Source organism: Simochromis diagramma, unplaced genomic scaffold (assembly GCF_900408965.1).
Source record: "Simochromis diagramma unplaced genomic scaffold, fSimDia1.1 OVJJ01000604.1, whole genome shotgun sequence".
NCBI classification, from domain to species: domain Eukaryota; kingdom Metazoa; phylum Chordata; class Actinopteri; order Cichliformes; family Cichlidae; genus Simochromis; species Simochromis diagramma.
In genome coordinates, this window is record NW_024387416.1 from 1,000,095 (window position 1) to 1,023,229 (window position 23,135).

The window sequence follows — 23,135 nt, forward strand, 5'->3', positions numbered from 1 at the left end:
AGTGAGAAGCACAAAAATAGCTCATATTTTTTTAAGTATTCTAGATAGAAAAAAAGTTCTCAGAAGTAGTTTCACTGGAAAAAAAAAAAGAGAGAATGAACAAAGATATTGTACCAATTTCTAGCTACTCTATGCCACCTATAAAAGGCACCCTGAAGCAAGAACAGCAAACTCAGAGCACGGAGAATGATTACAGCCTGAAAGAATGGCAGGGGCTTTTATAAAGCTTGCCTGTCGAGCAGATCATTGAATCTCCTCTAACTCCTGTAATCTTCCCGTTCCGACTGACAATGCTTTTTATTGTAATCTTGTACTTGACACCAAGATTGGCCAAATGCTCAGTGATGGCAGAGAGTATTTTGTGTACATCGTGACTGATAAAGACCAGCTATGAGGATAATATATGCTTGTTTACAAACTCGTCTTTTAAAGTTAACCGGTTTTACAAAAATTATTTATTGAGAAAGGAAATACTGGAAAAAGAAACAACGACAAACCCGACGCCTAAAACTTTAAATTAGGAGTGGAGTCTTTGAAATGGAAATTGCTTGTACTGCTTGGGTGTTTTTCCATTCATCATTTCATACCAAATAATAACCTACAAACTACCACAGAGTGGATGTTTTCTTTTAAAATGTGCGATCACATCAGAGAAGAGATCAAATGTAGCTCTAAATGAAATCTTTGCTTTTTATATTCTTTGCATTAACACACTGACACAACTGCATTTCTGGTCCTTGGCAAACATGTCAGCTAATTTAGGACTGGTACTTATATGATACTTTTCTACTCTAGTTGAGTAGAAACCACTTCTATTTATTCATTTTTTTACTTCAAACTTCATTTAGTCATTCTTACAAGCCACTAAACACTTTTCCGCACATTCACACTGATGCATCAGAGGCAACTCGAGGTTCAGTATCTTGTCCAAGGATACTTTGACAAGCTGACTAGAGGAGCTGGGGATCAAACCATCTACCTTCCTATTAGTACGCAATCCACTCAACTTCCTGAGGCACAATAAGTGGCCTTCGTTAATCGGCCTCAATTGTCTCTTTGCATAGCTACCTTTTGTTGGATTTGGTGTCATTGTTATTAAGTTTGGTTTCTTCAGACTGTATGTAAGAGACAGACGTAACTTTAGGGAGTCTCAAACTTATGTTCTTTGTTACAGCCAGCAGGGAGTTTCGACTCTTGTTGTAAACCTTTGAGGAAAGTTACCCTACTTGGTGCTCAGTTCATCAATTCTGTAGCTCGTCTCTTCGTTTAAGGTCTTAATTTCTAGTTTCAAGTCTTGACTACAATATGATGTTCATGTTTTAAAGTATAGTCCCCATTAGGACAATAAAGTATGACACACTTTCAGAGAAGCCAAGGATTTCTCATGTCCCATGGTGTCTCCATCAACCTGGTGACAGTCAGCTCGAGACTTCGAGATGCAGCTTCACTAACCCCGTTGAAGTCATGACAGTGCTGTCACAGTACCGTGTACAACCCACAGCCCAGGTGTCGTCAGGATGCTTTTCATGCTCTACTCTTAAATAAAAATTTTCTATATACTCACATTTCTTGCACTATCAGAGGTTTTCTTGTTAAAGTCGTCTTTGTATTCTAAGTCAATACAATTCAGTTTTATTTATATAGCGCAAGATCACAACGTAACATTAAAACCCTACAATGACAGAGAAGACTAATACAACCAGATGACAGAAAGCACTTGGCGACAGTGGGAAGGAAAAACTCTCCTTTAACAGGAAGAAGCCTTTGATAATACCTGGTTGAGGTAGGGGCAGCGTGACTGGTTTGGGTTGATGGGCGGGAGACAAACTGTAGTCCATCTAATGTGTTTGTCTCAGACGGTATGTAAAATTAATTATCTTTTACCTAAAGATAATGCTTTTAACACATTTAAGGTATTCTTTCTGTTTAGCACCAGACAATCAGCTCTCCTGGTCAGTTACTTAATTAACTCCTGCTTAAGAGCATACATATTAAGGTCCCCCTGTTTCCACAGTAAGGCAAAGGTGTTGGACTCTGCCAGTGCTGACCTTTATTCTATTCATAACTTTTATGGAATTATCTACTATCTTTCGGGCTTCTTCATGAGTGATGGAGGGAAGGAGCAGGAGACAGACTGGTGTGAAAGTAAAGCTGTCAATTTACCGGTCAATCTACATTCCCACCCTCTGCCTTGTGGGCTGTGACCGAAAGAAGGGGGCGTCCGGGCTCTCCTTTACAGATAGGGTGATGAACTCAGATGAGGAACAGAGGAAGTTGTTCTGACTACATTGCCTCTTGGACACCTCCTATTTGAAGTGATCTGGGTGTGACTGGAAGGAGACCCAAGGGTCAGCTGGCTGATATTATCAGCTGGCTTGGGAACACCTCAGTGATGGATGGATAGACGGACGGATGGTAACAAGGTGAAACGTGAGAAGTAACGATGTGCAGAAGTGTGTCTAAGAACATATCCTAAGAAGAAAAGTACTTGCAAATATGAACAGAACATACTCAAGTAAAAAAAAATGATATATTCAATTTAAGTTAGAAACATGCTGTATTTTTTATGTAGTGAAATCTGGAGCAGACACTTTCTAAGCCTCTCAACAAACAAAAACAAATACATTAGCACCTGAGCGAGAAAACAGAAAAATGCCACAGTTATCTTTATAAATTGGACAGAAAATTACAGATGATAGTTAAGGAGGTGAGTCGAGGGTTTCTCTTGAGAGGGGTGTGGGAAATGTTTTACTAAACACAAATGAGACGTCTTAATCTTGGTAGACACTGTGTCTGAAAAGAAAAACTACATATGCTGTGATGTTTTGTGATAGTGAAATGAAACTGGGAGAAGAATTGGTCTAACTTCAGGTATACTAGCTTTAAATTGGTTTGAAAAGAAAAAAAGTACAATAAATAAATTGAAAGCCCACGCGCTAAAAGAGTCTGTGTGATAGTCTGACAGCAAAATAAATTCATTTGCAGGCATCTGGCAGACAAAATGTCTGTTCGCCCTTGAGAAGGAGCCACTCTGCTAAATGTGAAATAAAAAGCCTTACCCAGTGTGGTGCGGTTTGAATTCTGGCATCCCATGGACTCGGTTGATGTTACGAATGTATGAGAGACAAAACAAAATATGAGCCTGCAGCTGGCACCTTCGCGCAGAGTGAAAGACGCGAAATAGTGAAAGGAAGGACACAACAATAAGACAGCATGCAGGAAGTTGAACTAGAGAGACTTTCAAACTGGAACTCGGTGATTCGTTGGACAAATACGGCAGTGAACAAACACCGAGTCAAAGTCGCATTACAGTTTGTGCAAATGTTTAATCACTTGTCTTGGCATAGAGCAATATTCAGTGCAAACAGGATTCATTATTTTTGCAACGTGCATGATAGTAATGTGAGGACTTAGCAAAGCATACAAATTATGTCAGGCTCTGAAAGCAAACAAGAAAGCCTGTGAGGAGTGAAGTGTGGACTTATTTACATCCTGAACACAAAAGCGCAACGTAATGCGAGCGCAAGCTGCGCGAGACAGTGACATAACCTCTTGATGTCGCACAGTACATACAGTAAAAGACAGAACTAAATGTCACTCTCTGTATAAGCATGTAAGTATTGCACATAAAACCTTCCTGAGTTAACTTTTACTTGGGAAATGGAGTATAAGGTGTACAGTTTGACCAAAGTTTACATATGTCTGTACAATTTAATTGTATGTTGTAATAACTTTAAAAAAATACATTAAAAAATATATTTCTGTAGTTTTTACGCATTCTTGATACCATAGGTGGTTGAAAATTTAAGTAACGCAATCAGCTATTTCCCAGACCAAACAAAGGCTTTACATGCTAAAGGAATGAGCGATAACATAGACTGTATTTAAAAGATGGATGTTGCAAATCTCTTCCAGTGACCAGCAGGGGGTGACTCCTCGAGTTGCAAAAAAGGAACAATTGTACAGAAGTCTAGAAAAGGACAAACATGATCCTGTTTCTCACTTGAACTCCGTGAAGTCCTGAGTTTATGCTAGTTTTTATGCAAATTTTGGTCCTATATAAAAATAAGAAAATCTATCTCAGTTTCCTTTGTGCTTATGCTGTGTCCTACAATAGATGTCTTAGATTCACCCATGTGTCATCACATCTGGTATTTAGCTATGGCTAAAATGCTAGCAAGTATGGCAAGTTAGCTTTGAGTAACCAAGCATTGCGTCCGTGGCTAAGAAGGAAGCTAACAAGCTTAGCTAGCTAGGTACCCGTATCTGATCAATGCAACTTAAAGTATAAAAAGAAAACAGGATTATGTGTGATTAAGATTATGACCACATCTTCAGAGGCATAACTACTTATGTAGAAGGTGAACTGTGCCAAAGCCAGCAAAAATACAGCAGAAGGATCTTAAAATTTAAGGCCTTATAAGCTAACAAAATATAAATAAAAATGTGTTTTTGCTCACACATTCATTACTAAATCTCATGAAACATTTGACGTGCGCTCGATTACATTCCTGATGCCTACATATAATAGAGATAAAACCCTGCAAGCTTTGGCTGGTGCAAACATTTAGCACCTTTCTTGCAGGCGCAACATGTTCGACAGCCACTGCTGCAAACTCAGTGCTTGTTATTGAACACCATCTACAGCTAATTGTAGGCTCCTTCAGATACAAAGCCAATACATGTGGCAGAGTAGTTATTTATCACTGGAGTGCCTATCAGCAGCTGGGATGGCAGCCTGAAACTAACTGCTGCTTTAGACTTTTTGAGTTGATTTATCTTTGTTCAATCAGCAGCAAACGTAAACAAATGATAGGAGTCTAAAGCATCAGTCAATCTGAAGGTCAAGGCTGAGGTAGTGCCGTGCAATTTGTGATGCTAGGGGAAGCACAGAGGGAGATGTGGTGGAATGATCTACAATAAATGTGCAAACAAAACCAAAGTGGTGTTATTTCAGTTGTTTAACCTTTGTGAAATACAGCATTTCCTGCACTCGCACCTACAATCTTATTAAGTCATTTTTGTCAGGCTTTTCTCTTAAAGTTGGTTTTAGTCAAATGGAAATCAGCCTGTGTGGTAAAAAAGAAAAATAATTATTTTATTTTAAATGTAAATTGATTGACTCTGCATGTTGAAGAATTTGGATAGTCGAGTTGAATACGTCACGATTCTAGTGCAGTAACCCGCCCTTCTTGTGTCAAACCAGGGAGTTCTAGAAAACTCCACAAACTTTGCAGTAGCATTCACTGTAACCAACTATTTACGGTGTCAGAATGAAAGGAAGGCTACAAAATCAGGCATTTGTAAATGAGTTAAAAAACTGGCTTGGCGAGGGACAGTTATGGAAAACATCATGAATAATTGGAAACTTTGCAAGCCTGCTGATAAACCCTGAAAGCAGGGGCATGCTATATTTAGTAATTAAAGCTAAATTAGGTTAGGAACTCATTTGGTTGCCAGTGCAAGTACTGCAGATTCCCTTATTTTAAAGGCATATCGCTGGACGACTGTAGATGCAGTTCTTTTCTTGTGCGCGTTACACCTTTTCTGCTCCTTGGGAGGTCCTCAGATACTCCAACGGCAGCTCGTCTGAAACATCCACCGGGTTGCTATAGGCCTCAGAGTCCTCTTCATCGTGCTGCTGCCTCGCAAAATTCACAAAGACCTGGAATACAAATGAGGAGAAGAAAGTACTTAAAAGCAAAGGCAAGATAATAAACTTCTGCTGAAGGGCCCGTGGACACTTCTCGTTTGCGCTCTCTCCCCACCCTCTGCATTTAAAACAAACAGAAATAGCGGCACGGACGACGGGGTGCATGAGAATGAGATGCCAGTCGAGGGCTACGGAGCATCAAGCAAGCGTCTCGGCTCACACAGTGAATGTCAGTTTGACATCTTTGACCAGCAGAGAAAGAGAATAAAACAATCATTCTTCTCTCTGTGATGCCCATTTAATGTCAGACGAAATCAATCCTATGGCGTTCATAAAAAGCAGTGTGTATTTCATTGTGCTGTAAACATCACAGGCGAGCGGGCGTTTTAGTCTCTTAGCATCGGCGGTAAAGCTACACAAAGACTCTCTGCAGACGGAGAGGGGAAGGAAAAAAGGCAACAAAGCGGATCATATAAAATGATAAGAGCATTGCTTTTTCATTTAACCATTTTCATTGGCTGTGTGAATATAACAGGACACGCGAATTACTAGATTGCACTTAAAATCTAAATGGAAAATAAATAAAATTGTCCTCCAAGCCAATCCCATCAGCAGCTACTCAGAGGCCCTATCAATTAAACCTTTCTTCACAGATACACACTTGCTAAATCAAATAGCAAATAAGCACATGCAGAAGGCCATGGATGAAGAGAAATAAACATTAGTAGCCTGTTCTTCTGGGCTTAAAAACAATCCTCTTTTGTTTTATTGAAGCTCAGACGGGTAATAGAGATCTATCCAGTCAGCCTTTGAGGCTTCTGTTTTTAATTAACCGGTGAATATAATCTGAAACCTTATAATTTAACGGTAATGAAGTCTTTATTAGCATTAGCAACTTCCATCTTTTGAACAAAGGACATACATTTGCCAATTACTCTGATATATTTACGTTGTCATTACTGACAACATGTCTTCACTAGTGAAAATACAGCTTTTCTATCGCTAAAGTAATGACCTCGTTTTATGTGCCGTATACATCTAGAGTCTGACGTTCGAGAACTACAGCAGTTTTCTTTCTTCCTGAGAGTTAGATGAGAATATTGATACCATTAGTTATTCCCGTGTTCAGCCTTGAATTGAAGCTAGCAGGTGATCAGTCTATTTTAGCAACAAAGAGAAGCCCAAAAACACCTGCCGGCATTTTTAAATCGTGCCGAGCACACAGACAAAAAATTAACTACATACCAACTTCTGCTGAAAGCAAAAGCTTCTATCTATCTATGGTTTCACAGTCCATAAAGATCAAGAATGACTTGATGTATAATCCACACAAACTCCATGTGTGAGCACAAAGTATATTTCACTTCCAAACATATAATTAAATGAGTTTGCCTGTTTTGTTTCCATGTTTTAGGTTAAACAAGACACGATGTTGTGTGACAGCAGGTGCTTTTCTCTCCTGCTCGCGGGAACATTAATTAGCCTATCTAGACATTTAAGTAGATCTGTCTTCCATGCAGACATTCATTATGAGAGAATTCTTGGCTCAGTTCAGGACATGAATATGCACAATGTGTTTTTCTGGTTCCTCTGCGATCTAACGTCATGCGCCTGAACAGAATCACGCTGATATCTATTGGCCACAGAGCACGTGAGCAGCTGAAGAGGTGACGTGCGCTCTTTCACCACACAGGGTTAAACTAAAAAGCCATGTTACTCTGATTCAAACAAAGATACTTCCTGTCATAAAGTTTGGAGTTAAAATGATCTGATCTGATCTTCAGGTTTTTGCTATTTATCCTTTCTCTGTCCTCTGGGAGTTTTTTTCTTTCCTGCCATCACAAAGTGCTTTATACCTTAAAGAATAAAATGCATTGAGAAAACTTTAATAATAACAATAAAACCACATGAACAGTCATTTTTTACTGAATAGTGTAACTACGTGGATAAAACTTCCTTATAGAGAAGCTGCTAAGTGTAAGCTCATTGAGCTAGTAATGTCATAACATCAGCAGCGTGTATCAAGGTCACCGTTGTCAAGACATCTTCTCAGCAGAGAATAAATACGAGGATAAGAATGACAACAAATGCACCCTCCGCCCACCTCTGCTGGCCTCTGACTCACTGGCTTGATGTGCTGAGGCATGCACAGCATTTCATATTCATAGTCAAGGCTGCGTAGTTGTGCAGCAGAATTGCAAAGTGCTGTTTGTCTTGAACTTTCTGCAAAACTGAGCGTGGGAGCTTTAATGATGCAGCCATTTTTTGACTGAGACAAGCATGGCTAAATTCCTCCGGTGCGCTGCGGTGTGATTATTTCGTAATGTTCACTTTCTGCATTTAGCCAACCATCCATTCATGACCTGAACGTCATGCACCAGCGCTGCTGAGTGGCATTTTCTTAATAACAGATGGATGCAGGCATTAATTACATTATAGGGGTGCGCTGGGGTGTTTATTTGGTACCCACTGAGGCAGAACCCAGGAGGGGAAGGACGCAAATCAGCCAATTAACCTCAGCTATACATCAAAGAAGTCCTTGCAGAATTTAAACTGGCTGTTTTTACATTCGTTACATGTCATTAAAATATCCCTGCTCATCTCAAGATCCCAAACAGAATCTCACAGAATGTCTAAAAGTGGAAGATTTTAATTGTGTGAACAAACCAGTATTTAACGCTTCTGAACAATCATCATGAGTCGCAGCAATATCAGGGTTATCAGGTGAGTGATGGGTCGGTCACACTAGATTATAAATACTACAGCAGTAGGAAAAAAAATCACTGCTTATCCAGCGACTGCTCTGAATTTTTACACTTTTGGCCGAGTGCAGGTACACATTTTCGATGCGCTTCTTTGCAACATGGGACTCGGCTCAATTGGTTACCAGTTATCATTATTATTATTATTATTATTATTATTATTAGGGTGCCTAATGCTTTTGCCATTTTGCAAATATATTGTCATCCTGCAGGAACTACATCATGATTTGTGGAGGAATATCTGAATTGGTATTTCTTATTCTTACGCTTTGTTTTTAGTACATGCTAACGCTGCGGCTAAATGCTTCCCTGTTTTCAAATTCCAACTTTGTCTCTCAGATTATTTGACTAAAGCTGGGAGGTCAAAAAATGTTTGATGCTTGAAAAAAAAGTGGACGCTAACTCAAACAACAACGTTGCTTAAAAACATCAAAATATGCAGAATATTGTCTGTTTCATTTGTTCACAAGCGTGAGGTAGTATCGGTTCATAGGCGCGTTGTGAAATAAAAGCGCGTTTAAAAAAAAACTGAAAGAGGCGACCTAAGTAAAGAAACTTTATAATCAACACATGCATACATATCGGATGATATATGGATCGAAAAGGTCGGCTGCTCCATTAGTGCTTCGGCGACGGTGCCAGAAAAAGCCGCAAACGTTTCTCGTTTCCGCAGAAGCCGCTTCTACGAGACCATTGTGAAAGTCACATTTTCCTTTTAAATCCCTGCCCTGCACCGTCCTGGCCATCAGCATTAACGCCTGAGCTCAAGGCCGTGCGGATCAATATTAATTGTAGTGCAAGTTGGGTGTTATACTGTAGGTCAAGGCTCCTCTCTATAAATCACCAGCTGAAAGGTGACTGTCTGGGTCTCCACAGGTTCTTCAGCCCTCCCCCCGTCTGTGTGTTAATACTGTGACCTGCTGATCCAAGAATGATTTATTTACTGCCTCTGATCTGGTAAATATTGACCAGAGCAGAATGTGGGGCAAGAAGACATAAATGTTAAAACAGATATTATGCAAGGTTCACCGCTGATCTGTGAAGTCCTGTTAAAACGCTTTATGGAAAAAGAAAAACACCTTGCAGGCCAAATTGAAGCATTGAGCTTTTCATTAAATTTGACACTCCTAAAGGGCAGATTTTACTTAAAAATTCTGCAGAAGACTGATTTATTTTGAATTATGGGTAATCTACAAGTTGATCATCTGTGCAGTGTCCTTTATAAGACATAATTCGATTTAAATCCAGTCGTGACATTGCACAACTGAACGAACAGACAATTCAACGCATCTGTGTCAATTTTGTTGTTTCTCTTTTTTAAGGCTTTTCTTTTTTCACCCGTGGCGGAGTGGAAAGATGACCTTTCTGGACCCCTCAGAGGTTACTCTCACCTCCCACATGGTCATCTGCTGCTGAGCTAATGGTGGGTTTGGAAGACCAGACACACACGTACTTGCCACTCACTGCCTGATTGCATTAGGTCCCTGGGGCTGCTTGGAAAACACAAGGTGAATCCAGTCCGCAACACGCAGCGCTCGGTTTATCTCGCCAATCAGTAAGCTGAGCTAGTGCACTCTGGCTGGAATAAAAAAAAAAAAAAAAAAGATACTGGCTGCACGAGTTTTATATAATCAGTCCAGATTTGGGATCAATACTGGTAGCTGGCGGCTGAACAATCTTGGCCGTCCAAACTCAGTGCACTCCTCATTGGTCTGTCTGACAGCCTAAATGGCAGAAAACAATGTGTAGACAATGATAGATCTTTAAATCTTATCCGCTACTGGGCAGACCTGCATTAAACAGGAGCACCTAAAATGGTCAATGCATTGATTGATGAGCTAGTGAGCCATTAAAAGGGAGCAGCAACAGAATTACAGTAGGCTTGTAGAATCACACTAAATTTAGTTGGTGCATCGCTTTTGCATCGGCCTGCGCCACCTAGTGGAAGGCTCAAGCTGTTCTTATATACAGAAGATGGGCAGAGTGTTTCCAGCTCAACGCAGCAACAACAGTCAGTTTCATCATAATCACATTTCACAGATTTGAGCTGTGACACTTTTCAAAGCTGCCTCTGGATGTTACTTTTGTTTCGACTTTTATGCTTGATCTTTGCTTTCAATTTTCATGTGCTGCTTGAAGGTATCAAAACACTTAAAAATGCATCATTTAACAGTAAACCAAATTTACGCTCTTACCTTACTTATTTCCAAGCAGAGATCTCACATCTCTCATATTACTTTTTTTCTTTATTACGGATTAAAGGGGATCATGACTGCCTACTACACAAGAGGAAACCTCCAGAGCTGCAACCACAGAAGAGGTAAAAAGTGCAGTTCATCAAGGTGATACTTAGAGGCTGGCCCCAAAAGGGAGTCAGTATAGGGTATGATTTTTTTTTCTCCACAGTTTAGAAAAACTTCTCCACAACAGCTAATCAAGTCAAGAACACTCTGGTGGACGTAGGCATATCATTGTCAAAGTCTACAATCAAGAGACGCCTTCATGAATGGACTTACAGAGGGTTTCCAACAAGGTGCAAAGCGCTGGTTACACTCAAGGACGGATGAGACTTTGGCAGAAAGAATAATAACCCAAAGTATTCTGCAAAAGTAACTCAGGAGTTTCTCACTAGAAAATAAACGGCCAAGTCAGTCATCTGATCTCAGAGTTCTCGACTTCAAACAGTCAAGTGATTTTCATCCAAGTATGAAAAGCAATCGTATGAGTTTGTCCAACTATTGAAACACTATTGAAATCCATGATGCATAATTATAATAATGAATTGTGATCGTTTCACTTGATTGAAAATCAAGCCAAAACAACAAAATTGTGTTAGTGCCTAACTGCATATGTTTTCTTTTTTTTTTTCCTTTTTTCCACCTCACCTGATCCAAAGTTGTTTGGGACACCGAGTAGTCCTCCACACGCAGCCTCCGCTGATACCTGGTGAACTGGCTGAAGATATTGGCCAAAGCTCCCTGTGCGTGTGGGAACTGATACTGCAGCGTGTTGTGATGCTTCTCTTTGAGAACGCTGCCCGGAAAGGTCTTCTGGACGAAGTCCTCGACTGGCTTCAGTGCGGGCGGAGAGCCACCGACCCTCACAATCACAGTGTAGCCATCACCAAATCTAAAAAAAGAGAGGTCATTATGACACATTTAGTGCCAGACAAAAAAGAGAAGAGCTGCAAACAAGCGTGTTAGTGCCAAATAATGATCTCTCCTCTCCTGTGGTCATGCCATAGCGCGACAGAGAACAGGGATGTGTACTAGAAGAAACAGACGTGCCAGGAAGGAGAAGGAATATAAATGAAGTATTGAAAACGGAATTGCGCTCATGTTTCCCAGCCATTTCTAGCTTCCTGGATTAAGTAAGCAGGAGGAGCAGGTGAGTCAGACACAGCGAACCGCAAAGCCAGCTCAACTTTAACAAGTATGTTGGTAGCGGATAGAAAAAAAAGTATTTTCCAAATTATGTATGTAACTAATATAAAAGAAAGCATTCATTTGGTTGACAAAGTGCTGCCATGCCATGCTGCCCCCCATAGACTCTTTTAGCATCTTTTTGCTAAATGATTTGATTTCACTGCCTGCCACGTCACTATTTTGGTTCAGTTTCACTGCTCTCAGCAACCTTGCACCAAATGAGAATCTGTTTTCAGCCAGGAAGCTGTGACACATTACCAACCCAGCATCAAGTAGAGAGGGTAAGCCACTATCTGGAGCACAGACTCGAGCATCGAGCGGCTAAAGAGACAGCGACTTCCCTCAGGAAGTTGCTGCAGAACAAAACGGAGGTAAAGGAGATTCATTATGACACTTCTGATGACACCTCTGACGACTCACACGTGTCTTCTGGGCGCTTAAATATCCAGTGAACTGTTTGTATTGTTTGGTAACAATTCTGGATATGGTCTTAATGAGCTTGTTTGTTTCGCTAACCGTAAAATGGCAGTGCGTGAAAATAAATAATTAAATGCTTCTCTAATAATCTGAACATACAAACTTTGTCTAAAGCATGCTGAGAAAAACAGCAAAATAAGTCATCATACATGAGAGGGTACATTAAAAAAAAGTATGCTCCACTGAACAGTCAGCATGCCATTTTTGAAAATGTGTCAGAATGCAACACCGCTACGAACAATATCCTGGACATAAAGTGTTGGCACAAATGAAAATGGGTCATAGCTAAGCTCTAAAGTTAATTAGCATTCTACATCTTTCCGAATGTGTGCTGTGTCTGGTGAGCACCAAATAAAACTCTGTGCCTTGTTATTCTGTCGTTAGCACTCTGATGACCCATTGTTTTCTGCCTAATTAATTCCCTAATGTTGGATTTACTCATGGAAACGTCCATTGCGGCTAGTGCGAAGCTACATGCAATTAAAGTCAGGGGCTCCCTTAGTGACAATTAGAGATATGGTGAATAAACTACAGGCCTACATGCTCCCAGATAGACAGGAAGCAAAGTTCTGTGCTAGTTCTGAGAAATGCATCGCACACCCAGGATGGGTTGCAGCACACCTTCAGTTAAATCATTCTCAGTTGAGGAGCCACAGTCCAGGCCTGATGCAACTTTGCATGAATTATTGATGGCAACTCTTATTTAATACTCATTTTCATTAAGAATGCATAAGAGTTTCTAATGCTCCTTTCAAAAGTGGGTCTTATCACAGCAAGGACTCAGTTAAGCCACATACTGCAATGCTATGGCGCATGCTAGCATGTTGTCCGTCCACAATAACAACAACAACAGGCTCCATCCAACCGGCCGACCAACAGGGAGGATCTGAGAACTGTGCCTGTGCTGTGATCTCCTCGGGGGCTGCACACCACGGGTGATCAAAAGCATCCCCATGTATCTCTAAAACATTATGTAGTGCACTGCATGTGGATAGTACAGTGGGTGGCTTACAAGTATCAGCGTGTTACTGCTTGGGCAACCCTTTGACCATTCAAGATGTTACTCCACACTGGATTAATCCCTGCTCTCAGCTCTGCTATGAAATACTTTGCTTTTGCTAAGCATCTATTTGGTTCTTTCCACCATGAAAGGTTCATACAAAACTGGCTGTTTCACAGATTAATAGTTTTTAATAGTCAGTCGTGTGAAAACCCAAGTGTACTTATCTTGGCCAAGTGCTGAGCCCAAAGACTAACTGTGAATCTGCTCGCCAAGAAATCTGGTTAGAAATGTGTATGTTTTCATCCCACATTGGCTTTCTGTAAGCTACAGAGGACTCGCGCGCTGTGTTGCGAGTCCTCTGGGTGCTTAAATTATTTGCAGCTTCTAATGTGAAACAAATGTTTTCCTCACAATCCCTGCGTAAGAATAACATAATGTCACCACGCTCTGCTCCTCTAGAGTGTGCACGATCAAGCTGGACAGCATTACAATCCTGTTATTATGGGATTAGTTTAATAATAACCCCACCACCCCACTCCTCCCTCTAAAAACCTCAGTGCTGTTGAAGATTGTAAAGACTAGAATTTACAGTTAAATTTAATTATGGGCTATGTTATTATGTAAATACAATATATATCCATGCATATAGCTGTCTGTCCTGTCTCCCTCCCCTCACCCTCAAACAGTCGGGATAGATGGCCCCGCCCCTCCCTGAGCCTGGTTCTGCCAGAGGTTGCTTCCTGTTAAAAGGGAGTTTTTCCTTCCCACTGTCACCAAGCACTTTTTGGGGGGTTTCTCTGTATTATTGTAGCGTCTTTACCTTACAACATAAAGCACCTTGAATTGAACTGTTCTTCAGCATGGTTACTGGTGTCCCCAAGAGAGAAACTAGTATATCACAACTTGGCTCATTTTTATAAACAACAGTCTGCACATGCATATATAGTATTTCCAAGGATTCTTGGTAACTGAAGTTGCTTTGGTGTCCATTTGTAGTCCAAGTACCATGAGCCTATAACGTTTGACCAGGCTTTCAGGCTCAGCTCATATTGTCAAGTCTGTGACCACAATCTCTGCGTGTTTATTGTATCTAGCAGCTCTCATGATCAGCTAGGTGCAAAAACATTTTTTTGCAAAGATCCAACAGGCCAAGAAAGCATTTAGTTGAATAGTTTGCAGTAATGACGGAGATAAAATGCCTTATGAATTATCTTCCCCCCCATTCTCTCTCTCTTTGTCTTCCCTTCATTGCAGGAGCAACACAGAAGCTACGGGCAGTACTTTGTGTAAAAAACCCACAAAAACCAAACCAGCATTTCTCTGTTTCTGTATTCACATCAAAACACACTATTTAATCTCTGATACACTGTCTGTCTTGGCTCTCCTCAATTAAACTCTGGCTGCGTTGGGGGAAAGGTAAGCTCAGCTATCAACAAACAGAGCCTGCACTGCTTGGCGTGGTCATAACAATGGCGCTGCATGTGTGAAACAATAATTAACTTTAAACTGACGACATAAAAACTAAAAGCGAGATCTGTGCTACTTGGGGTTGAATATAGCTCGCGAGAAAATAATGAAGGGATTATATTTACAGTCATGACTGCACCACTTTGTCACAGCTAATCCTTTCATAATATTTTACATTAGAGATACGATACAGCGGCGCAACACAGCATGGCAGAGCCGCTGTAATGTCTGCGGCGCAGTTCTCGCTTCTTCATTTTCATTATTCTGCCTCGATCCTCTCCTTCGCCCTGGTCTGCTGGAAAGTCGTTCTTCCGTGTAATTTAAAACAAACAACAGCCAGACACAGATAAGGGCATGACAGGCAGGAAATAATTCGGCTGCCTTACTTCATCTGAGGGAGTCTGGAAAGGTCACCCTCACCACTGCCAAACCTTGTATTTGTGTCCGCGGGGTGGGGGGGAACGGAGGGCATGAGGTCACGTTATGGCTTGGGTGGTCTGATGCTTTGATCAGGCAGGAAGTCATCCAAAAAAAGTTTCTTAGCTCCTGGAGGAGAAGCTAATAGAGTTCGAGGCAGAGGCTCCATTAACAGTGTAAGGACAGAGGGATGCATGGGCAATCTCTGTCCAGTAAACTGCAATTTAGGAAGCCATAAAAAATAGAAGTGACAAAAAATATCGAAACCTACTGTAAATTTGAGTCCCCCTTAGCAATTTTCTTTGCCGAAAACAAAACAAACAAAAGGCAAAAGAATAAATCAGCATAATGTGAATATATTACCTTTCTCATAAAATACATTTCAAAGCCTGTATCAAACATGCATTGTTTATATCCGTGTTTGCTTGCTAATATTCTTTTTCAATTTGCAAAGTGTATTTTCCTGTCTGTAGATGTGTATCGTTGCTTGTGTGCTAACAGAGCACATGATGACACTGCAGTATCCTCATGTTTAAAATTAAGACCTGAACGGGAGCGTCTGTTGGCTGTGTGCATGCATGCAGACAAGGAAACTGGGATTTTTAAGTTACTGTTGTAGATGGAATAGTGCGCTGTGGATCTCTCGTACGATGCTTAAGAGTATATACACCGATCAGGTTTTAACATTATGGCCTTTTTTAGTGACGTTAATAACACTGGTTATGTCTCCATTGTGGCACCTGGATATATTAGAATATTTTGTCCTGAAAGTTGCTGCTAGAAGCAGGGAAAATGGGCAATCATGAGGATTTAGGCAAGTTTGAGGGGAAACTGTGATGGCCTAACGACTGAGTCAGAGTATCTCCAAACTGAAGCTCTTGTGAGATTTTCTTCATCTGCTCTGATGAATCATTTTACAGGAACAACCTGGAGGAGAGGCTGCTGGTGACATTTTACAGAGCCACCATAGAGAGCATCCTAACGTACGGCATAACAACATGGTATGCAGGGTGCTCAGCTGCGGACAGGAAAGTACTGCAGAGGGTCATCAACACAGCCCAGAAGATCACTGGCTGCTCTCTGCCCAGCCTGGAGGTCACTGCAAACTCTCGGTACCTCAGCAGAGCTGGCAATATCATCAAGGACCACTCTCACCCCAGCAATCAACTGTTTGAACTATTACCGTCAGGCCGACGGTACAGGTCACATAAAACCAGGACAAACAGATTCAGGGACAGCTTCTTTCCCAGAGCTATCACCGTAGTAAATAAGCACAAAAACAATTGAACCTGCTTAGCTATACCATACCGTCACTGCCATTATATCATGCTGCTATTCATACTGTCATTATATTAATGCTGCTATCCTGTATATATCTTACTTGCGATTGTTTGAATACTTGCGATTGTTTTATTGTACTTTTTATATTTTACATTTATATTTATTATTGAATCTTGCACCAAGGGAGTGGCACTCCAATTTCGTTGTACTCTGTACAATGACAATAAAGGCTATTCTACTTTTACATCATGTGGATGCATCTCTTACCTGGGGAACACCTGACACCAGGATGCACTACGGGAAGAATGCAAGTAGGTGGAGGCAGTGTGATGCTTTGGGCAATGTGCTACCGGGAAACCTCGGGTCCTGCCATCCATGTGGTTGTTACTTTGACACCACCTACCTAAGCATTGTTGGAGACCATGATCATGCACACACCTGAAGAGCCCACTTGTTCAGGAATGGTTTGAGGAGACTACGGCGGCTTTCAGGTGTTGACTTGGCCTCCAAATTCCCCAGACCCTAATCGAGCACCTGTGTGATGTACTAGACAAACAAGTCTAGGTCTATGGAGGCTCCACCTCACAACTTACAGGACTTAAAGCAGTGGTGTCCAGGCCTCGAGGGCCGGTGTCCTGCACATTTTAGATGTGTCCTTGATCCAACACAGCTGATTAACATGGCTAAATTACCTCCTCAACATGTCTTGAAGTTCTCCAGAGGCCTGATAATGAACTAATCCTTTGATTCAGGTGTGTAGACCCAGGGCGAGATCTAAAACCTGCAGGACACCGACCCTCGAGGCCTGGAGTTGGCCAAGCCTGACTTAAAGGACCTGTTGCTAACACTTAGTGCAGATACCCCAGCACACCTTCAGGGGACTAGTGGAGTCCATGCCTCGGTGGGTCACGGCTGTTTTGGCAGCCAAATGACAGATCATCTCATGACAGATGGTCATAATGTTATGCCTCATCAGTGTATATTGACTTAAATCAGCTTTAAATAAAACTCAAAGTATGAATGAGTTCAAACTATCACATAAAGTCTTATTAAAAACATCCTTTATCAGTGCTAAGGTGTTATGTATAGGTATATAATAAAAAAACTGATCATAAAAATTAAGTAAGGCTGCGCTCAGCGTTTCACTCTACTTCTGCATTTTGGCTTTGTTTGGTTAAATAAATAATGACATGACGTAATTGCCCCGTGTTGTTGTTTATCTGAGATTGCATTGACCTGCTGAGCACCAGATTATATGTAAAACCTTAGAATTTAAAGAGAGACTATGTTACTGTTAGGCGTGCGCTCATATGAAACTGTTACAAAGTTTCAATTAATGATGTCACATGTGTCCAAATGTTCTCTATGACCTAAAAGAGCTGGCTTCAGGCTACCAAGAAAAAAAAAAAAAAAGATACATTTTTGTGACGTCACAGGGAACACTCCTCGACAGCAAAACTGCAGCTTAAAGCAGTTTGTGAGGGGCAGCCAATCAGAGGAAAGTTGCCTCAAAACGAAGGCCCGAGATGAGATAACTATTGAGCTGTGAATCACTTAAAGTTACTGTAGCAGAGTCTTAGAGTAAATTATGGAACTGTAAATGAACACACAAGGTCACCTATGGTGTTACTTTAATTTACCTGTGTGATTGCATGGCAAGATATATCTAAGATGTATTTACAAGGCACTGGCATGGGCTCATATGAAGGCCATCCTGTGGCTTGTAAAAGTTATGACTACTGCATTTTCAATAAGCACGAGCTTCATAAACCGAAATTAATAATATTGATAAAAGCGTCACCTGTGCAATTCATCACTTTTGGTTATTTGCTATCAAGCCACAATCAAATGTTGCTCATCTTGAACAAATACATATGGATGGGACGTATACTGCACCTCATCTGTGACCGCCAATGTTCTGGCAGGCTAAATGACACCTGCACTGGCGACGCACTGTACACCGTAAAGAGAATTATTTTGTCATTCATCTCCGCGGGTGACATGCACTTAAAAGCCGTAAACTATTTAGTTAATGGCGCACCTGCAGAGCTGACGCAGAGTGAGTGGGAGGCGAGTTTATTGGACTTCTCTTAACGTCAACTTCGGGTGGGGGGATGGATCCAAACTTTTCTACACGGCTCTTGTAAAAAACTCCTCAGCGCTCGAAGCACATTACCTTAATGCATTTAAGGCACTTTGCATCCTAGTTTTATTTCATGATGTGCTTTAAGCAAGGAGAAAATCAGACTGGAGGCTGTGGGGTGTGCTTACCGCAGCTACTCGGTGAAGTGGGGATATGAATGATATCAATCAGTGAAAAATCCTGCAAAGGCTAGTGGGTGTCCTTCCAAACTGACAAGATTATAGGGGAGCTTTGAAGCTGCTTTTATTGGTTCCTCCACTTCATTTGGGTTTACTTAACACCTGGGAACCTTCAGACTAGCATGCTGCTAGACTGAAGCCCTATTTACAGCCCCTTGTGCATTTTATACTTATTTATTTCTCCCCATGCCCATCAGCCTTTCATAAATTTCTAGAAGTGTGATTGATTTGAGCGGCTCAATGCCAGGGCAGGACAGGGTGTTTTTAACACCCATGGTGGAAGAGAATGGAGAGGCTACTCGAGATGGCTGCCCTATTTCTCTGAAACGCACCACCCTACCGAATCTTCAGCTCCTCTCGCACACTGACTACGTCTCTAGTGGTCTAAAATGGGCCATTTTGGCTCATTTGAGGGTTGACTAATACGCCGAAGGCAGGGGTGGGTGCGGCAGCAGAAGGGCATCTGTGGGATAAATACACGCGTGCTGTCGAACTAAAGGGGGCAGTGCTAACAAGGACTTGGATGACTGGGCTGAAAGCCTCGCCACCTTCGTAGAGAGTCGGGAATAAATAAGAGTAATAGGGTGAGAGGCTTCTGAAGGAGAAGAGTCAGTCGGGGGAGGTGACGGGTGGGGGAGCAAGAGTTGAGAATGTGGTAGGGGTGAGCATGTATTACATGCGAGCAACAGGGGGTCAAAATGTGAGTGCTGCCCCCGTGGAGAGAGATCTGCACTCCTCTCGAGGGTTTGTGATGAAAAAGAGATGGGAAAATGGGACAGGGAAGGAGCTCCCTCCACCCCCCCAGATTTGCAGGTCATCCGCTCGCGCCGTGTGACAACTGCGTGCACCACCATTACAATGTCCCCACCCCACCCCGTACTTCAACCCCCGCTGGTCTGACTGGCAGCTGCTTGTGCACTTGTGAAAAACAGCCCCTTCATTTCCCCATTAGAGCCAGAATGTGGAGGCATATACAAAATGATGGCTATTCAAGGGTGAGTTGTGTGTGTGTGTGTGTGTCTCACAACATGACAGCACAAACATGTGGCAGGATAGTGACGAGAAAAGAAAACAGAGAAGACATTCCTTAATTGCCTTTTCAGTCATTAACGGGGTCCCACACCTCATGAAACATTAATTACAGCAAGCGCAGCGGAGATAGGGATGCTTAATTAGAAATTATTCACTGCGTGGCGAGAACTGAGCGATAGCATTTCAGCGGCATGTAAATTGTCCATGTGAGATCTAAAATAAAAGTGCCCCCCCCCCCAATAAAAAAAGGCAGACGTCACGCTTATCTGACTTTCCTCTCGCTCGCTTGTCTTGTGAAGTGAGTCCCTTTTACCTGATATCACGTGGAGTTAAGTAGGACACGTGTTAATCCTCTGTCCTCATCCCTCGTCCATCCCCTCTCCAGACTCCACCCATGCTCTGGAGGCTCTTACCCGTCCTATACTTCCTGTGCAGTTCATGCATTATTTACCCCACCCTGCCCGTGCCCCTACCGACAGGATGCAATTGACACGCAGGATCAACGAACATCTGGGCGGGCCTGATTGCTCTCCCTCTCCGGTCCTCTGCCTCTTAGCTCCTATCACCCCCAATTCTCACTCTTTTTTTTAATCACCATCTATAATCTACCTATTCCCTCCCCGTGGTGATCTAAAAGCCCAGATGTTTTGTATGACATTAACATACTTGATAGGAAATACCCTTGACACCGGTGACCCCTCCTTGCTCCTGCAGGCGTTTCTGCTAATCCCCCGCACAACTTGAAAAATGGTCTGCTCCACCCCTCATCCCAGGTGTATTGATCTTTCCCTGCACCCAGAGATTGCCACGACATATTCCTGTCATGAATGCAGTGCTTGTGTGTGTGTGTGTGTGTGTGTGTAATGTTCTTCCAGTTACCAGCTTGCACAAAGGAGTGGTAATAATAATGTCACAACACTGTAGCTAAGGTAATGGATTGGCCTCACTGTTACATGCAGGGCTCGGGGCGTACGTGCTGGACTTGGAAAATGTCAGATGAATATCAGAGAGCAGACCTGAGCGCTAAGAGTTAACAGCAGGGGATATCTATGATGGAGAGATGTAAGAAACCCATTAAAAGCCCTGACGAATATCAATGGCCGCTCACGCTGTGAATAAGGACAGAGACGACGGAAACAGAATGTGCGAGAAGAGGAACAAACGTGAATTTGAGGTAATGGCGAAAGATCTGGAACGGAAACGCCAGCCCTGCATACGTGACTGCGTCTTTTCAGGTAAAATCAATACAGTGCAGCCAATATGGAAAATAAACGACTACTTAGTCTTCTGTCTGAATATATGAGGTTAGAGCTTTCACGGTTACTATGGGTAAATATCATCATAATCATGATCGCAGATGTGTATATACTCAGCAGCCACGTTTTCTACACCTATACCTTGTCAGTACCACTTTGGACCCCCTTTGCCTTCATATTAGCCTCAATTCTTCACAGCATGATTTTGGTCCATACTGACATGACAGCATCACACAGGTGCTGCACATCCACGATGTGAATCTCCTCTTCCACTACATGCCAAAGGTGCGCTATTGGATGACTGTGAGTACAGTGAACCATTTTGAGATGATCTAAGCTTTGTAACACGGTGCACAGTTATCATGCTGGAAGCAGCCATCAGAAGATGGTACAACATACCATTACACCGCCAATAACATGATGCTTTCATGTTTTTTTGTGCCAAAATCACGGCAGCAGAAATTGAGAATCATCAGATCAGGAAACGTTTCTGTAACCTTCTGTTGTCCAATTTTGGTGACATGTGGAGAGGTTAAAAAAAGTGTTTATTTGAGAAATGACTTGCTTGATCTCAGCTTAAAGCAGTCTGTCCATATTCTTCTGCTGTCTGATATCAAGCGGCAGAACTGCTGCTCAGTGAATATGTTCTCATTTTCAGACTCTGTAAACCCTAGAGATGGCTGTGTGGAAATATCCCACGAGATCAGCAGTTTATGAAACACTCAGGACCAACAACTCTCTTCAATCACCATTCTCCTCCATTCTCACCCTCAGGATAAACTTCAGCATCCCGTCTTAACCATGGCTGCATGCCTAAATGCATTAAGTTGCGAGCATGTGGTTGGCTAATTGGATATTTGTACGTGCAAATGAAAGGGTATACCTAAAGAAGTGGCTGATGAGTGCGTATATGGAGAAAATTTAAAAGAGAAAGACTACATCAAGGTATGAAATGAAGGCGATGAGAAGAGGACGTCACCACATACTGGAACTCTACGGCTATGGGTCGTTTACAGCATTAACATGTGTTTATTTTTACCTGCTAAATCAAACATGATTAACTAAGCAAACATATTACAAATGAGTCATTTCACATTTATGATGGAATGAAAAACAATCACAGTAACAGTATTTCTGTCATATCTATAATCTGTCAGTCAAATCATCCATGACTTGGTGTTTTGTGTTTCGTCTTTTTTGGCAAAATTATGATGCATGAAGACAGTGACAGAGTTTGTAGCCTTAACTATACAAACTGCAATCACACACTAATTTTTCAGATTATCATACATTATATGCATTACTGCTATCAACACTGAAGTTTTAGTATCATCAGTACGGTCAGCCCTGTCGACTAGCAGCACCCTGACGAACATGCTGCCTAACATTTGTAGCATCGCAGCACGAGAGCGAATGTTCATTTTTGTGGCTCTCCTCTTGAGCTCCTTCTTAATGAAACCATCCAAGTAGTATAAGCAAGGTTTCTCATTCTTCCTTAAAAACGTAAATCTACTCCTATATTCTTTTTATTATCAATACACACGGTTTTGTGTTATTTATATACACAGTATAAATAACAGAGCGCCTCAGTGGGAGACAGCGATTTCTTTCATCTCAACTCAAGTTACTTCAAAGATTTTTGCGGTTTATTTCTTTCTCCTCTTCTCCGTCTTTGTTTTAGTGGCAAAAACCCCCAAAACATCCCTTACCTGCTCTTCAGATGCTGGATGCTCCCGAGGCACTTGAAGCGACCGTTTACCATGATGGCCATGCGTGTGCACAACGCTTCACACTCCTCCATGCTATTGAAAGAAAGAGAGGAGACTCGTGAAGTAGCAAAAACAAATAACTGTAAAAAATCCAGATGCCTTTGTCTGTGTCTTTAACTTCTGAAACTCAGGTCAAGATCACACCAAATGTGAAAATCGATGAAAACTTTAGATTAGCCACGATTTTTTAAGGATCATCTTTAAATTACACAACAATATACGAGGCATTCAGGGTAACGAGCACCAAGTTTGGCTAAACATTTGATCATGA

General features: G+C 41.7%; 1 protein-coding gene across 2 annotated transcripts in view; it reads right to left on the reverse strand.

Annotated features, from left to right (window-relative positions):
• Window positions 1-3,305: 3,305 nt before the first annotated feature.
• Window positions 3,306-23,135, reverse strand: part of LOC120721800 (phospholipid-transporting ATPase ABCA1-like) — a 189,804-nt gene continuing 169,974 nt past the window's right edge. For both annotated transcript variants that reach the window (XM_040012354.1, XM_040012355.1), the window contains exons 48-50: window positions 22,805-22,897; window positions 11,301-11,544; window positions 3,306-5,665 (exon numbers count right to left, since the gene is read on the reverse strand). In XM_040012354.1, coding sequence (XP_039868288.1) covers window positions 5,537-5,665; window positions 11,301-11,544; window positions 22,805-22,897 — 466 coding nt within the window. In that variant the 3' untranslated portion in view covers window positions 3,306-5,536. The remainder of the gene's footprint in view (window positions 5,666-11,300; window positions 11,545-22,804; window positions 22,898-23,135) is intronic.